Raw genomic sequence first — 16,747 nt, forward strand, 5'->3', positions numbered from 1 at the left:
CATTAAAAATGTATATTAAATACTATAAAATTTCGAACACAATAAAAAGAATTTCATAAAAAACAGAAATGATTCTTAAAAAATACAAAAAGTTTTAAGAAATCAAAAATAGTTATTAAAAAGAAAAAATTATTCTTAATAAATACAAAAATACTTTACCAAAATACACATTTTTTATAACAGAATATAAAATACTTTTTTAAAAATACCAAATACTTGATTCAAGAAACTAAATTTCTAACAGCATACTAAATAGTTATTATAGCATACAAAAAATTCAAAATTATTAAAAAAATAATTATTAAAAAGCATAAAAAATTCTTTCAAAATACAAACAGTTTTAAGACAATGAAAAATATTTATTAAACAACAAAAACAATTATTAAAAATATAAAAAATCATTTAAAAAACTCAAAAATACTTATAAAAATTTAAGAATATCTTCTGCAAAATATGAAATACATGTCACAAATCACTGACATTCTAACAAAACCTAAAGTAGTTCCTACATGATACAAAAAGTTCAAACAACATCAGAAAATATTTCTTAAAAAACAAAAATTATAACTACTAAATCAAAAAATATTTTAGACACATACCAACTAGTACGAACAGAATAAAAAATAGTTATTTAAAACTTGTAACGACTTGTTACAAAACAAACTGAGGTGTTTGTCGGTCCTTGGCCCCTGTCCACCCGAGCTGTGGCCCACCACCGTGTCATACACCTTTCAAAAAAGTGAGAAGTACTACCCCCACAACTATTAAGATTCGATGGGTTTTTTTAGGTCCAACGCAGTATTGAGAGGTACAGTTGCATGAGAAGTAGGAAAATTGTATAAGCTTCATTTACACCAGGTTACGGGAGGCCCCGTAATCGGGTCGAATTGTCGCTGAATAAAATTTAATTCATATATGTCGACGGTTAATATATATACCGAGTGGTCGCTATCAATACAGGAGGGTTGTAAAAGTGGAGTTTTAGTACTGGTCACTTTTTGCAATGTGTAGGAACCAGTGGGGAGTCCCCGCTCGCTTGGAAAGGTGCCAAGGAAAGGCATACAAATCTTTTTGTTTTGTAACAAGTATTTCGAATTTTCCAACAAACATTTTTTTATTCTGTTAGTACTATTGCGGATTTTTCTAAAATATTTTTGGATTTCGTAAGAATAAAGTTTGTTTTTTAAGAACTATTTTCTTAGTTTTTTTGAACTTTTTGTATACTGTAATAAATACTGTCGTTTTAGCTATAATTTAATTTATTTGTGTGATGTATTTCATATTTTGCAGAAGATATTCTTAAATCTTTATAAGTATTTTTTATTTGTGTAAAGGATTTTTTATATTTTTAATAATAGTTTTTGTTGTTTAAGAACTATTTTTGATTTTCTTACAACTTTTTGTATTTTGCAAGAATTGTTTCAGATTTGTAATAATTATTTTTGGAATATGTTTGAATTTTTTTTATGATATAATAACTATTTGGGATGTTGTTAAAAATTTAGTGTGTTGAAGCAAGTATTTTGTATTTTGTACCAAGTATTTTATATTCTGTTAGAAATCATGTGGATTTGGGTAAAGTATTTTTATATTTATTAATAATAATTTTTGACTTGTAATAAATATTTTGTATTTCTTAATACTTTTTGTATTTTTTAAGAATTATTTATGTTTTTTATTAACTTATTTTTATTTATTTTTAAATCTTATTGTATTTAATAAACATTTTGAATGTTGTTAGAAATCATTTTGTTTTGTAAAACTTATTTTATATTGTGAAAGAAAAAGTTATAATTTTATCTTGAATATTTTTAATTAATATAAAAAACTTAAGTGAGAATATATTCCCGAAATAGATTGTTGTTATTAAATTTTAAATTTTCTCAATGAAGTGAATAAATTTTTAACTTATCTTATGAGTTTCCTATATAAAAAAATATTGTAGTTATTGGTAAAGGATATTCTTAAAAATAATATAAAAGGTTCAAGTGCAATTAAGATTTTTCCCCAAAGTTATAGATTTAAACATTTCATCCAAATTTTTTGTAGAAGATATAAAAGTTTACAACTTTATAATTAATATTTAAATTTGAAGATCCTGATCTCAACATTAAGTATGTAGTTTTCCCTATAGAGATAAACAAATTTTAAGTAACTTTCTAAATTTTAGTGTAGAATATAAGAAAATTTATAGTATGACTATTAATATGGTCAATTAATATAGAAAGCTTCATATAATTTATAATTGTCTCAACGTGGTTAATAAAAGTACAATTTCTTTTCTGAATTATATCAATTAAAAGATAAATAAATAACAGATAAATTATATTTTTTTCCCAGAGAAACTAAAAAATCTTCACTTAATTACAGATTTTCTCAACGGTATGTACAATTTTAAAGTATTGATTCAAATGTTTCATAGAATATAGAAAAAGTTATTCTGTTATAATTATATGTTAACTCAAGTCCTAATTTTATTAAATAGCTTACATTTCAATTATAATTTCTCCATAGAAAATAAAAATCTTACACAGCAGTTCTGAAGTTCAACAACAAATAAAGAAATTTAATGATCTATTGTAAATTTTTCAGTAGAAGATAAAAAAAGTTTTTATATCTTTTGGTATTTTCAGTCTGAAAATGATCACTCGGGAATTTAGTTAATGTTGTGCTGTTTATTTTACATGAAGTTTCTGGTAGATAACAAATATTGACTTTGGTTATCATGTTGTATCCCTTATTGAGTCAGTAGTCATCTGAATAAATACTATTCTAAAGAACATGAAGGGGTTAAGCTTAAAGATATTTATTGCTTAAATGTATTAACATATTTTTTTTTTGAGAAAAAAAAACAACAACAACAAATGTTTAAATAAAAATAGTACTGAGAGTTCACTCTTAAACATCCACAACCGCTGGTCCCATGATATAGAATAGTTTTTAACATGTCTTATGGATTTATCCCGATCAGGTATGTTCTTAGGTATCCACTGTGCGAAGAACCTAATCTCGTCTTCAGGACGGTGATAGCCCCATTCAAATTTAGGACACTTAAACTCTTCTAGATTGAAAAGTGGAATCCTAGGGTCACACTTTTGAATTAAAACTTTATCTGTAGGTAAATTGCCCTTTACGTAGAGCGCTTCAACTCCGAAAAAGCTGCAAATTTCACTGACTTCCTCCTGGACATTTCTCAGTTCCTGACTAGTATTATTAAGTGGTGTAATCACTCTATCGTAGAATCCCAGTGTGTTTATACAACGTAATGTAGTACTCCACAAGCTTTTATCATACTCAAAAAGATTATAGTTCACTAACCAATGATAACAGTCAATTTCTTCGAGATCCATAGACAATAATAAAAAGGCACATTCGAATATAACACCGCAAGATGATTTTTTCAAACTGATAAATTCGGTGTCATACAGTCCGATCATCTTGAAGGATATTAATTTAGTTGTTAAGCAGAGAAATACTTCATCAAACTCTTAGACCTTCGATCACGGTTGAACGGAGTTATGAGTATTGAGATGAGGCTTAAAAACATCTGAATTCATGGTGGGGAGGAGACATAAAACACCTGGAAGTCATTGCGAGGGGGGTTATTGAACTCTCGGTAACTGATAAATTCTGTGTCATACTGTCCTATCATCTTGGAAGTTATTAATGCAGTTGTTAAGTAGAAAAATACTTCATCCTCCTAGAACTATTTAAACTATATGCAATTAGGTTAAAAATGAAGATATTTATGTAGAGTTTCAACTAGCTATGGTGTATGAAAACCCAAACAGATAATTAAATATCCTAATTAATGATTTAAGGAACGTAGGGTTAAATAGTACCCCAAACTCTAAAAAAAAAAATATTAACCTTTTTTTACTTGTTAAACAATTTATATCAATTTAATTCTAAAAAAAAATTAAAAGAAAAAAAAAAAAAAAAAAAAAAAAAATCTCTTTGGTCGTTGTTGCATTTTCGTGTTTTGGATTGCTTTTCATAACGATATCACGGGGTAGAACGTAGAAACAGAGTATGTAATTTAGTTATTTCTTATAAAAAATCGGCTAATAACCAGACAATACAACATAATGCTATGTTTGTCCTTTTTCTGTGTTTTTAGAAGTGTCCTTAACTGTTTTCTTGTTTCACTCGAATCGTTGTCAATGTGTAAAGGGATATTTTCACCATGTATTTTGGTAGCTTGGATCGATGTGGTATCGTTCCATCTCGGTAGTTTTTCAGGGGGAGAGTAAATGCACTAATACACCTCCTCCTTAAAAAAAAGAAGACTAAACATTTATGAAGTAAATAAAACACCCACATTTAAATATACAGTTTACCACGAAAGGTGATTCGGAGGGTTGTTGCACTCGAGGTTTTAGTGTATTGGAAATATTCAAAAAAAAAGTAAAATTGCATTAATGAGAACAACTAAAAATTAAAATGAACCAAAATTATTACGTATATGAGGGGGGTTCCCTCCTCCTCAACACCTCGCCTTTCACGCTAAGTTCAAATTTTCGTATAACTACTTTTAACTATCTTATCATATTGAGTTTCTGATTGAAAGCGGACCACATATCTAACACATAATTCAAACGCTGTTTGACAGCGGTTCAGGTAGAGGGTATTTTGGCTAACACGTTTCTTAACTCGCGTTTATAGATAGCTAATATTTAAGAATCACAATTTATTATCTATCTATTCGTCTCCTTTTAAAGCGTCCAAAGATTGTGAAGTGTTTTTTTGTTTGGGGATGAGTGCTGAGGTGGGGTATTACTAAGCAGCTTAGTGAATTAGCTACAAAGTACATCAGCGTAACAAGATTTTTATTTTTTTATTCATAGTATATAAAATTAATATAAATCGGTTCTCATATTAAAAATTTTGTTACTTTTTTTTGCATCGTATTTAAAATATATATAGCTTAGGCTCCATCTAGGACTGTCGTTCTTTTTTACGAGTTTAAGCAGATTGAAATTTAAGCCAATAATTTTTAAAATCATGACGTTCATAATTGAAAAAGAAATACATTTTTTTTCTTTTATCGTGTGTGTGCTTTGGTTTTGGGGGAGGGGGAACGGTCCCCCCTTTAATATTCTGAATAAAAAACAAACATAACTAATAGTCAATACATTGTTATTTTTTATGCAACGTATTTAAAATATAAATAGCTTAGGCTCAATCTAGGACTGTCGTTCCTTTTTAAGAGTTTAAGCAGATTGAAATTTAAGCCTATACTTGTTAATATAGTGTAGTTCATAATATAAAAATATATTCAAATTTGTATTTTTGTAATAGGGAGCGGTTGTTTTTGGGTAGGAGGGACTGGCGCCTCCAATAATATTCTGAATAAATATCTTACTGACATAATAGTATAAATTGTGTTATTTTTTATGCATCGTATTTAAAATTAATATCAAATGGACCTAATAGTCAAAAATCTGTTATTTTTGTATGCATCGTATTTAAAATATAGATAACTTAGGCTCCATCTAGGACTGTAGTTCTTTTTTACGAGTTTAATCAGATTTAAATTTAAGCCGATATGTTTTAAAATATTGAAGTTCAAAATTTAATATTATAATAAATTTTTTCTTTTATTAAACGCGATCGGGGTGGGTTTGGGCTGAGGTAATTTAGCCCCCAGTAATATTCTGAATAAATATCTTACTTACCTAATAGTATAAATTGTGTTATTTTTTATGCATCGTATTTAAAATTAATATCAAATGGACCTAATAGTCAAAATTCTGTTATTTTTTATGAATCGTATTTAAAATATATATAGCCTAGGCTCCATATACGACTGTCGTTCTTTTTTATGAGTTTAATCAGATTGAAATTTAAGCCTATAAGTTTTAAAATAGTGACGTTAATAATTTAAAAAGAAATAACAAATTTTTTATTTTATCCTGTGTGAGCTTTGGTTCTGGGGAGGGGGACCAGCGCCCCCCATTAATAATCTGAATAAATATAAATCAGACCTAATAGTCAAAATTGTGTTTTTTATGCATCTTATTTAAAATATAGATAGCTTAGGCTCTATCTAGGACTGTCTTTTTTTTAATAATTTAAGCAGATTTAAATTTAATACGATAAGTTTTAAAATAGTGATTTTTATAATTTAAAAATAAATAATAAATTTTTATACTACGTAAGCTTTGGTTTTGGGGGGGGTGAATGGCCCCCCCATTAATATTCTGAATAAATATCAAACGGACCTAATAGTCAAAATTGTGTTTTTTTATTCATCGTATTGAAAATTAATATCAAATGGACCTAATAGTCAAAATTGTGTTATTTTTGTATGCATCGTATTTAAAATATATATAACTTAGGCTCCATATAGGACTGTCGTTATTTTTTAAGAGTTTAAGAAGATTGAAATTTAAGCATATAAGTTTTAAAATCTTGACGTTCATAATTTAAAAAGACAAACAATTTTATTTTTATTTTATCCTACGTGAGATTTGGTTTTGGTGAGGGGGGACCGGCGCCCTAATTAATATTATGAATAAATATCAAACAGACCAAATTGTGTTATTTTTTATGCATCGTATTTAAAATATAGATATCTTAGGCTCTATCCAGTACTGTCTTTTTTTTAAGAGTTTAAGCAGATTGGAATTTAAGCCTGTAAAATTTGAAATTGAAGTTGCTGTTGGTTGAATTTATAAGAAGAACGTAGATATTAGTAATATCTTTTATACGAGCAACTAAAAATCTGTATAGATACCTGTGATAGCAATACGCCCAAAAATAATACGTCTGATACCGATACACTATGCAACCCTTTCCCCCGGGGACTTGGAGGGTCATAATATCACCAACACCCAATATATTTGACTCTAGCAATGTCTCTTGTAATCGTCAAATCTATTAAGTATCTGATGTAAGCACCCCATTCTTTAATTACCCCGTGAGGCATTCTTAACCATCGCAATACTTTTACGTTAATACCTCTTCGCAAAAAAAATTCGCAAATCTCGTAAACTAAAGAAGTAATTACATCACTGTTGTTAGCTCCATAATTAATCTCCAATAATGTAAATGCATCCCTCATTTTTTTTCCTCTACTAATATCCTTGCAAATAAAAAATATTCTAGTTTAATTCATGTCTCTTAATAATTTCAAAACTTATTGATAATCAAACATGGAACCTGATTATATACAAAAAATAATAGTCGAGTAAAAAAGAAGAGACACCGGTTTTTTGAACTAAAAAAAAAAGACATTGAACTTTGAAATTGCGTCGTTCCTCTTGGCAAAGAGTGTGATGATCTTTAAAAAAAAAAAGACAGTGAACTTTGAAACTGTGTCGTTCATCTTGGCAAAGAGTGTGTTGACCTGTAAATACTATAAAAAACCTGTTTGTACGGGGGCATCTTAGAACTGCATAGATCTACTCTACTAATGAGAGCTAAAATGCTTTGAGTGAACTTTTAGGATGAAAAAAGAACATTAAAAAGAACCCACACTTAGAGTTAGGAAACATAAAGTCTTTGGTCCTGTCAATGGCCAAAATCACAGTCTTTAAGGATACTTAAGTTTCTTCATAAGTAGGGATAGGCAATGACGTCAATTGAGGGAGGAGGAGGCATTTACTCCCCGGAGTTTCTTCCCTCATTTTTTTGAAAAATATGTTTTTTGGGGGGTATTTTCATAGGAAAATGGCTATTTTGGTATGGTCATTTGAACAGAATAGGAAAAAAGACGAGTTCCCCCCCCCCCAGATTTTGAAAACAACCCCCCCCCTTCTAATTTTTGTGAATTGGTGCCACTGGGCGATGGGCCTCATAAACACAGCTTTATCTTTTGTTTCTCATTCAAATTTACTATTGCATGTTTTTATTTTCAATAAATCCCCAGAACGTTAATGAAATAAATTCTGTAATGATATCTATCATTCCAGCCCCATCTATGTTCCATAGTTCTCAGTAATGCCATTATGAGAATATCATTTTTATGAATAAACTAAAGAATAAATTCACCGAAAAATAGAAAAAATTAAATTAATTATCCGAAAATCTAGAGTAAAAACCACTTGCAATCCAAACAAACTGATTCCCTTGATTGATAATTATCAATTGTTTAAGCAAGGGATAAAATGGCTATCTCAAAATTTTTGGGGAAAAGGGTGGGCATGTTTGGAGAAAAATGGGCTTGAGAGGGGTTTAGTTGCCCTCCAATCACTTTCGACTATTAAAAAGGTCACTAGCCCTTTGAATTTCCAATCGAATGAGCCTTTTTTGAAGTTTCTACGACAATGCCTTCTATAAAAACATTATATGTCACCAGGCCATAATTTATAGACCTTGCCCTAAGGACTTTGGGGGAGTATCCTTCTCAAAAACATAATTTCTATCTGGAAATCAACTACGCTGAACAAAATGGCTATCTAAAAATTTTGATTGGATGTGTTTCGGGAAATGGTGAGCATGGAAGGGGTGTTAGTTGCCTTCCAATCACTTTCGTCTATTAAAAAGAGCACAAGCTACTCCAATTTTCAATTGAATGAGTACTTTTCGAAGTTTCTACGACAACTTATTCGATACAAAGTGCCCTGCTCTAAAGGAAAAAATAATAAATAATACATTGTGCCAACATCGTTCTTATATGCCCTCAGGGCATAACTTAAAACCCTTGCCCTGAGGGTTGTGTGGTAGTTTCCTCCTCAAAATCATATTTCTATCTGGAAAACAACTACACTGAACAAGATGGCTATCTCAAAATTTTGATTGGATGCGTTTGGGGGAATGATGGGCGTGGGGGGGGGCTATTTGCCCTACAATCGCTTTCGACTATTAAAAAGAGCACTAGCCACTGCAATTTCCAATCAAATGAGCCCTTTTTATAGTTTCTACGACAGCTCTGTGGATACGAAGTGCCCGGGTATGGAAACCAAAGAAAAATAAATAATAAATAATACATTGTGCCAACATCGTTCTTTACTTAGGCAGCGCGATTGCGCTGCCTATGATAAGAAAGTTTATAGTTTTCTAAATGTAAAAAAGCGAGAAACGAAGCACAAATATGGTCGTAATTTTGAAAAAAAAAATTGTAATTTTTATAAAGTTACTTAACTATCGACTTTTTATGATTCAGACAGTAAAAAAGGACACAAATAAAAAACAAAAAATTGTAGGAACTGGAAATTGGATCAGTAGATGGTGAATTCATGGGAGGGGGGAGTGAAGTATATAAAAGTCTATTTCTTTGACCCAGATATTCAATTTTTTATTATTTTAGTATAAATAAACATGAGATATAGTTTTGTTAATACTTTTTGTCTTTCTTCTCCGACAGATGATTTTAGAGATAAATCAAATCTTTCCCAATAGACGAATTTAGTCATAAAATCCACTAAACCTTTAATGCTTCATAAAGCTGAAAATATTTCACTCATATAAGAAAGCTTATGGCTTTCTAAATGTAAGAAAGCGAGAAATGAAGTAAAACTATGGTTGTAACAATGGTAACGATTCTTTTTACTGGGGCTTTTTTTACCTAACCTAAAAAGACAAGGGATTCTTTCTATTTGAAGAAAAAACAGTCGATGCTGTTATAGTTTGAACAAAAGTACTGTAACGATCGACTCCTCATCATTCAGAGAATAAAAGCAGCACACAAATAAACAAAAACAAAAAGTTAAAAAAAATGGATGTTGAATTACTGGATGGTGAATTAGTAGGGGCTTAGGGAAAGTTTGAAAAAGTGCATTCTTTGACCCATATTTGTACTTTTAATGGTTTTGGCGTTAATAAACATGCGATTTAGCTTTGCTAATACTTTTTGTTCTATTTCCCCGCAAGATAAGTTTACAGATGGATTAAACCTTCACAGATAGGTGAATCTAGTTGTAAAATCAGAAAACAATTAATTCTTCACGAACCTTAAAGTTTTCTCTTGTTTAAAAAAAAAAAAAAAATACTTTTTAACTGCCAGAAAGCGAGACTGTGTTTTTAGCGATGATGATGATTCTTTTTACTAAGATTAGTGTTTCCTAAAGTTAAAAATATAAAAAATTTCTCTCTACATGGATAACAGCTTTCAATGCTGTTGCAATTAGGTTAAGGTTGTTCTGAAAATCAACTCCTCATCATTCATACAATAAAAAAAACCACTCACGCACAAAGTAAATAAAACTAGAAAGTTCAAAAACTGAATATTCACAAATTGGATGGTAGATTATTTGGTCACAGGCGGAGGGGGGTTTGTGGTGCTGGAGGTTTTAAAAAGTGCATTCTTTGCTACGTATATTCTAAATTCTATTGATTTTGGTGAGAGTAAACATGAGATTTAGTTTGTTAATATTTTCTGTATTATTTTCCCGACACAAAGATGTGCAGCTTTTACGAATTATCTCAAGGTTAACAAGAGTCCTTGAAGAACAGCTCCGTTTGACGTTACACTTCGATTTTGAATGATTTTCCCTAAAACTTTCTCTGTTAACTCCTTCAAAAGATCTCGCTTGGACAATGGGGGACACAGTACAAGAAAACTCGGCAGAAGGAAGTAAATTCATGTATTTATAAAAATAGCCATCAACGCGGCATCAAATATCTTACTAACAGCCTAAAGAGAGTCATGGGTAATGAGTGAACATACACTATTAGCCGTATTCTGGTCTTTTGAAGTGGCGCCATACACGATTTCAGGGCACCAATCTATGCCCAAATAAGATTTATTCTATATTCCTCTTTGTACGTAGCTGTCTTTAATGGCTTTTTCGTTGATGGGATAAATTAATAAACAATGAATGAATGGTTGGTTAAAGAAAAGTGTTGGGTGTTAATTATAAGATAAACTAAGGTTTATCATATGGCTAGATGGGCCAAATTTGTAATTCAGAGTTAAAAAATACAACAAAAAAGAAAAAAAACATTAATAGGCCTTTCTGTTTAATTTTACCTTTTCTTAAGTAGTAACTGGATTAAGAAATTATTATTTTATTTGTAGGGATGCCTGCTGAGACAGCAACAGCTATCTGTTGCATGACGATGGGTGGAGTCTTCTATCGTCATCCTCGCCTCAAAGTTGTCTTCGCTCATGGCGGCGGATCCTTCCCATTTACAGTCGGTCGTATAGAGCACGGTTACAACGTGAGACCTGATCTTTGTGCTACTGATTGCCCCCAAACCCCTAAAAGCTTCCTAGACAGAATCTTTGTAGACTCCTTGGTTCATGATGAAAAAGCATTAAACCTTTTGTTAAGTGTTCATGGCGAGGTATGTACCAGATTTCTGACTGTTTAGGGTAGTGCGGTTGGGATGATTCAAAGGATGATGAGGTGCGTAAAGTAAATGTTAACGCAAAAAACAAAACCGGTTTTTTTTTTACCGTTTTTACGACTGGTGTATATAATACGTATGTGCAACAGGCCTATCCTGCAATTTTATTAAAAGGTGTCGTGTATAGGCATGCCTGCTTCTACAAAGTGGAAATAGAAAGTAAAACACACAGAAGAAACGGAAGAAAATTATAAGGATCTGTTGTCCAAATAAAATACAAGAAAAGAGATGGGATGAAACAAAGAAAGCTGAGAATAAAGGGTAAGGCCATGAATAGGATGTATTGCTATTACAAAAATATCTGCTAGACTATAGCATCAAACAAAATAATAACAAATATTACTAGATATATGAATATCTTATCAACATTATTAGATTCATATAAAAACTAGTCGGTGCTAGTTTTCCTGCAGTTTTCAATATGCTCCGTAGATACACTTCAAAATTCCCCTAACCGCCTGATATTATCTCAATTGTCGCTTTGTAGGTCCACTTACCAGCCACTTTACTATATTCAATACTGTCATAGATTAAAAAAAAACAAGTTTTTTTAACAGAAAGTAAGGAACGACGTTAAAACTTAAAACGAACAGAAATTATTCAGTGTATGAAAGGGGCTGTCCCCTCCTCAACCCCTCGCTCTTTACGCTAAAATTTTTTATTGTTTAAAAAAAATAGAGTTGTGAGAAAGTCAAACTTTAGCGTAAAGAGCGAGGCGTTGAGGAGGGGACAGCTCCTTTCATATACGGAATGATTTCTGTTCGTTTTAAGTTTTAACGTCGTTCCTTACTTTCTGTTAAAAAAACTTGCTTTTCTTATTTAATTTTTGAACGTTTTTGAATTAATGCAGGTTTTGATTTTGGCTCACCGTACATGAATAATTAAAACAAAATATCCGTATTAATTTTACTTTTATTTGGTTAAATGGCTTTCTCGAAACTTGTTTAATTTTATTTACCAACGTTTTTATTAGTAATAAATATACGTAACTTACGAATTAACTTGCGTAACGATCTTCTATATTCATATATTTTCAATACATTTATGTAGGGGGCTTGCCCCCTAGTCAATACCTCGCTCTTTAAGCTAAAGTTCGAATTTCGTTCCAATTCTTTAAAAATGACCGCTTAATCACAAAGGCCGTTATTTAGAATAAATAACTCTTGTGAAAGTACTAAAAAATCTTTTGCTTAAAGAGCGAGGTATTGACTAGAGGGTGAACCCAATCATACACGTAATATTTTCTGTTCGTTTTAAGTTTTGATATTTCTCCTTATTTTCAGTTCGAAAACTTGTTTTTTTTATATATTTAATTTCTGATCTTTTTTAAATAATGCTGGGAAATCTGGCACCCCCTTCATTGCAATGTCCCTTCCCCCATGAAAACTTCCTTCATGGAAAGATCTTCCCAAATAACCCCCGACCGAACCACCCCCCTACTACAAGAAAAAATCCCCTTTGAAAACGTCTGTATACTTCCTAATAACCAATACTATATGTTAACATTGGGTAAAGTTCATAACTTTCAGCCCTCCCCCTGGGGACTTCGGGGAATTAAGTCATCCTAAAGGACATACTTATCATATTTTCAACAATGCTGAACAAAATGGCTATCTCAAAATTTCGATCAGGTGACTTTGGGAAAAAGTGAGCGTGGGAGGGGGCCTAGTTGCCCTCCATTTTTTTGGTCACTTAAAAAGGGCACTAGAACTTTTAATTTCGGTTCCAATGAGCCCTCCCACGATATTCAAGGACCACAGGGTCGGTACGATCACCCTTGGGAAAAAACAAAAAAAAACAAATAAACATGCATCCGTGATGTTCATTCTGACAAAATAGAGACAAATCCATATTTTTGCAGGTAGATGCTTGAAACCTTTACAGTAAGTTTCTATAATACGCTGACTCTTATGGTGTAATTTTCATTCAGGTTCTATAACTTCTAGGGGGTCTTTCCCTCTTTTTTCGAAAATCAACCAAATTTTCTCAGGCGCGTAACTTTTGATGGGTAGGACTAAACTTGATGAAATTTATATATTTGAATTCAGCATTGATATCTGATTCTCTTGATGTATGAATTGGTATCAAAAACCCGTTTCCTAGAGTTTCGGTTACCATTGAGCCGGGTCGCTCCTTGCTTACAGTTCGTTACCACGAACTGTAGCTTTAATTGTAGTTATTTTACTCTATTGAACGCGGTTTGAATATCAAAACGAATTTCTTGCAAAAAAAAATCTTGCAAGCCCATACGACCTTCGAAACTAACCAAAAGTATTGGTAGCTTATACTAATTGATGAATATTCCAAGAACTGCCTATATTTGAAAGGACACATTCCAGCCTGTTCAGCTCTAGAGGACAATAGGCACATAATTAATGTTTTTTTTAACAAAGATAATTTTTTGACAAACATTTTTTGACAAACATAATTAATGTTTACCAATTTGCCTCAATAAGTTCTAATGAACGCAGTTCAATAATTACAATTGACTATGGAACTCCAACAATTACAAAAATCGATTGCAATAAGTGATTTGAACACGGTGATTATCTCTTCTCTTACTCATCAACACTAGCGATTGAATGTGCCAGATTGTGGCAGAATTTTACTAAAATTGTTGTTAAACAAAATTAGATATTTTTCCTGAACTTGGCATTGATTCTTATTATATTTTCTCAGAATTTTCTAAGAAGTGTTACAATAAGCGATAGAAATGGATTAGGAAATTAATCCTGTAAAATAAATTTCCTCAGTTCCCTTCTTTCGAAAAAAACTGTAAACTTTAGAAATTCTTAGACGTGGAATTTAAAACTACCCATGAAATGTCATATTTTATTTTTTTCGATTTAAAAGAAGAAACAACACGTTATAAAACCACTATGTCTAAAGAAAAGATGAATCTTTTTCAAAACTAAGGCAATTACAAGGGAATAAAATCAATTTATGCTAAAACATTAACGATTTTCAGATAATTAGTCTTTAGGACCTATTATTTATATTTCGGATAATTAGTCTTTAGGATCTATAATTAGTCTTTAGGACTAATAGGACCTATTAGTCTTTATAAATAATAAACATCTCAGCTATGTAAAAGTAAAATGGAGTCAAATTACATGTTTTGAGGAACGCCGTGTACATTTTAAGAACAAATAGTTTGTACTTTCCCATTGAAATTTTCCTATACCACGAAATGCAAATTCAAGCTTCATCTTTCTTTTTAAGTTTTAGGCTGCTCATATTTACTGAACATCAATTTTAATTCGGGTCGTTGGCATTCTAGGTTAACACAATACTTGATTAAAAAAAGAAGAAATTGATATGAGAGCATTTTCTTTAAGAGCATGAAAATGCTTAATTTTTTTTTAAATTGGTAAAAACATCCAGGGCTACCCATTGGGTTTCTTTTTATAGCATAGAGTTTTCAGTACAGCTCAAAGAACCAGTTCATGGTTTTAAATCGTATCTGCAGCCAGTGCTGCAACCATGGTTTAGAAAGGTCAAATATATCACTATCATGAAATACAACCTCTTAAGCAATTTTCTTTAAAAGAAAATTTTAAGTAATTTTCCTTTTTTTGCCTTTAGAAGAAAGAAACTGAACTGTTTCATTGGTCAGGAAATGGGGCTAACCCAGAAGGTTTGAAAAAGGAGAAGGGGTTATATCTAGAGTAAAACGAAAAAAAACGATATTTAAATAAATAAACTAAATAGCTTATATTTTAATACGAATACTGGAAAATCGTTGGCCAAAAATATTATTTCGTTTATCCTCTTCGTATTGTTAAAAAAAAATCTTCGGCCCAGATGGAATCCAACCAGAGTTACTAAAACTAAATTGCGATCCCATTGTTGACCTCTTCCTAAAAATTGGTATTGCTGATTGGGAAGAAGGTCACTTCCCCTCCTCATGGTGGGGAGCCACGATAGTTCCACTCAATAAGAAATGCTCGAAAGCAATCTGTGATAAGTACCAGCCTATAAGCCTAACGAGCCACACCGCTTAAATACTAACTATAGTAATCCTGGAGCATATAAGAGCTATAGCTTCAATTGTTATTCCAGAATATCAGGCCGGCTTCTGCCCAAACAGGTCAACGATTGATCAGATATTTACGCAGATATTAGGTCCGTCAGATTATGGAAAAATATCTTGAACTTGAAATTAGTATTTTCCACCTTTTCATTGACTTTAAGCAGGCTTTCGATCTCATATAGAGAGAAGGTCTGTGGCACATTCTTCTCCACTTTGGTATACCACAAAACTTAGTATCATTGATCAGAGATATGTAATAAAATTTCAGAGGCCGAGTCATGACGGAAGAGGGCCTTTCCGACAGCTTTGAAACATTGACTGATGTGCTGCAGGATTGCTTGCCTTCACCAGAACTTTTTAGCCTGTTCCTTACCACTGTCCTATCACTCCTTGACAACTCGTCAGGTGTCCTCATCGGAGGAATATTAATCGATACATTAACTTATGCAGACGACATAGAACAATTAAATTAGAACCTTGGGGATCTTTAGTCCCAGGCCGACAGCCTTCAATCAACACCAGCCGCTTTGAAATGACCATCAATTCCTCAAAGACGAAAGTCAAGGTGTGTTTACGAAAGCCGGAAAATAAAGAAAGCTTAAACCTCCATCTCGGTGGTGACAATATAGAATGGGTCGAAGATTTCACCTACCTTGGTGGCCTTATAACGTCCGATAACAACCACTAGAAAGATATTAAAAGGCGCCTGGCTCTTGCCAACTCTACCTTCAAAGCCTTGATGTCGATCTGGAGGAAGAAGAATTTGTCGACGCTGCTAAAACAAGACTCTTCAACACACTGATTGCATTTTACGCTTGTGAATCATGGACCCTCAAAACAGATGACCAACGTCATCAAGCCGCATTCGAAACCAAGTCATTCCGCCGTAATGTGGGCATTACGTATCTGGACAGGATCTCTAATGTTAGGCTGCTTGAAAGCCTCAAGATCAAACACACCATACTTGACGAAATAAAATTGCAACAACTTAGGTGGCTAGGCCATATCCAGCGTATGGAAAATTCCTATCTTACAGAAATAGTCTTCCATGGTTGCGTGCATGGTTTTGGTCCCAGAGGTCGGCCCCGGAAGAGATGGAAAGACCACTTCTCTACACTCAACCTCCCGCTACTTCTACGTGTGTCTTAAGATAGATACTCATACAGTCACCACATCAATAACACAGAGATTGAAGAGGCCCCAAAACAACCGTCTAGGATAGATGGGACTTAAGTCAAGTCATTCATATTTCAAGCCGAAACAACTCATCTTTGGTTCACATGATAGAATTGATCAGATCTAATCACCTGACTAATAGCACCAAAGAATTTTTCACTATTACTTCTGGATCTAATCTTTACCCATTAACTCTCACTAAAGACAATATTTACTCTCCTCTGCCTCCACTGTCGGCTTCAG

General features: G+C 32.1%; 1 protein-coding gene across 1 annotated transcript in view; it reads left to right on the top strand.

The window, feature by feature from the left end:
• LOC148956060 (2-amino-3-carboxymuconate-6-semialdehyde decarboxylase-like) overlaps positions 1-16,747 on the top strand; it is a 206,081-nt gene that overhangs the window by 51,279 nt on the left and 138,055 nt on the right. Inside the window, exon 3 of the mRNA XM_089093860.1 lies at positions 10,964-11,232. Within this exon, the coding sequence (XP_088949986.1) occupies positions 10,964-11,232 (269 nt within the window). The remainder of the gene's footprint in view (positions 1-10,963; positions 11,233-16,747) is intronic.

The sequence above is a fragment of the Artemia sp. Qi Xiang Cuo genome, chromosome 1 (assembly GCF_049724085.1).
Source record: "Artemia sp. Qi Xiang Cuo chromosome 1, ASM4972408v1, whole genome shotgun sequence".
NCBI lineage: Eukaryota > Metazoa > Arthropoda > Branchiopoda > Anostraca > Artemiidae > Artemia > Artemia sp. Qi Xiang Cuo.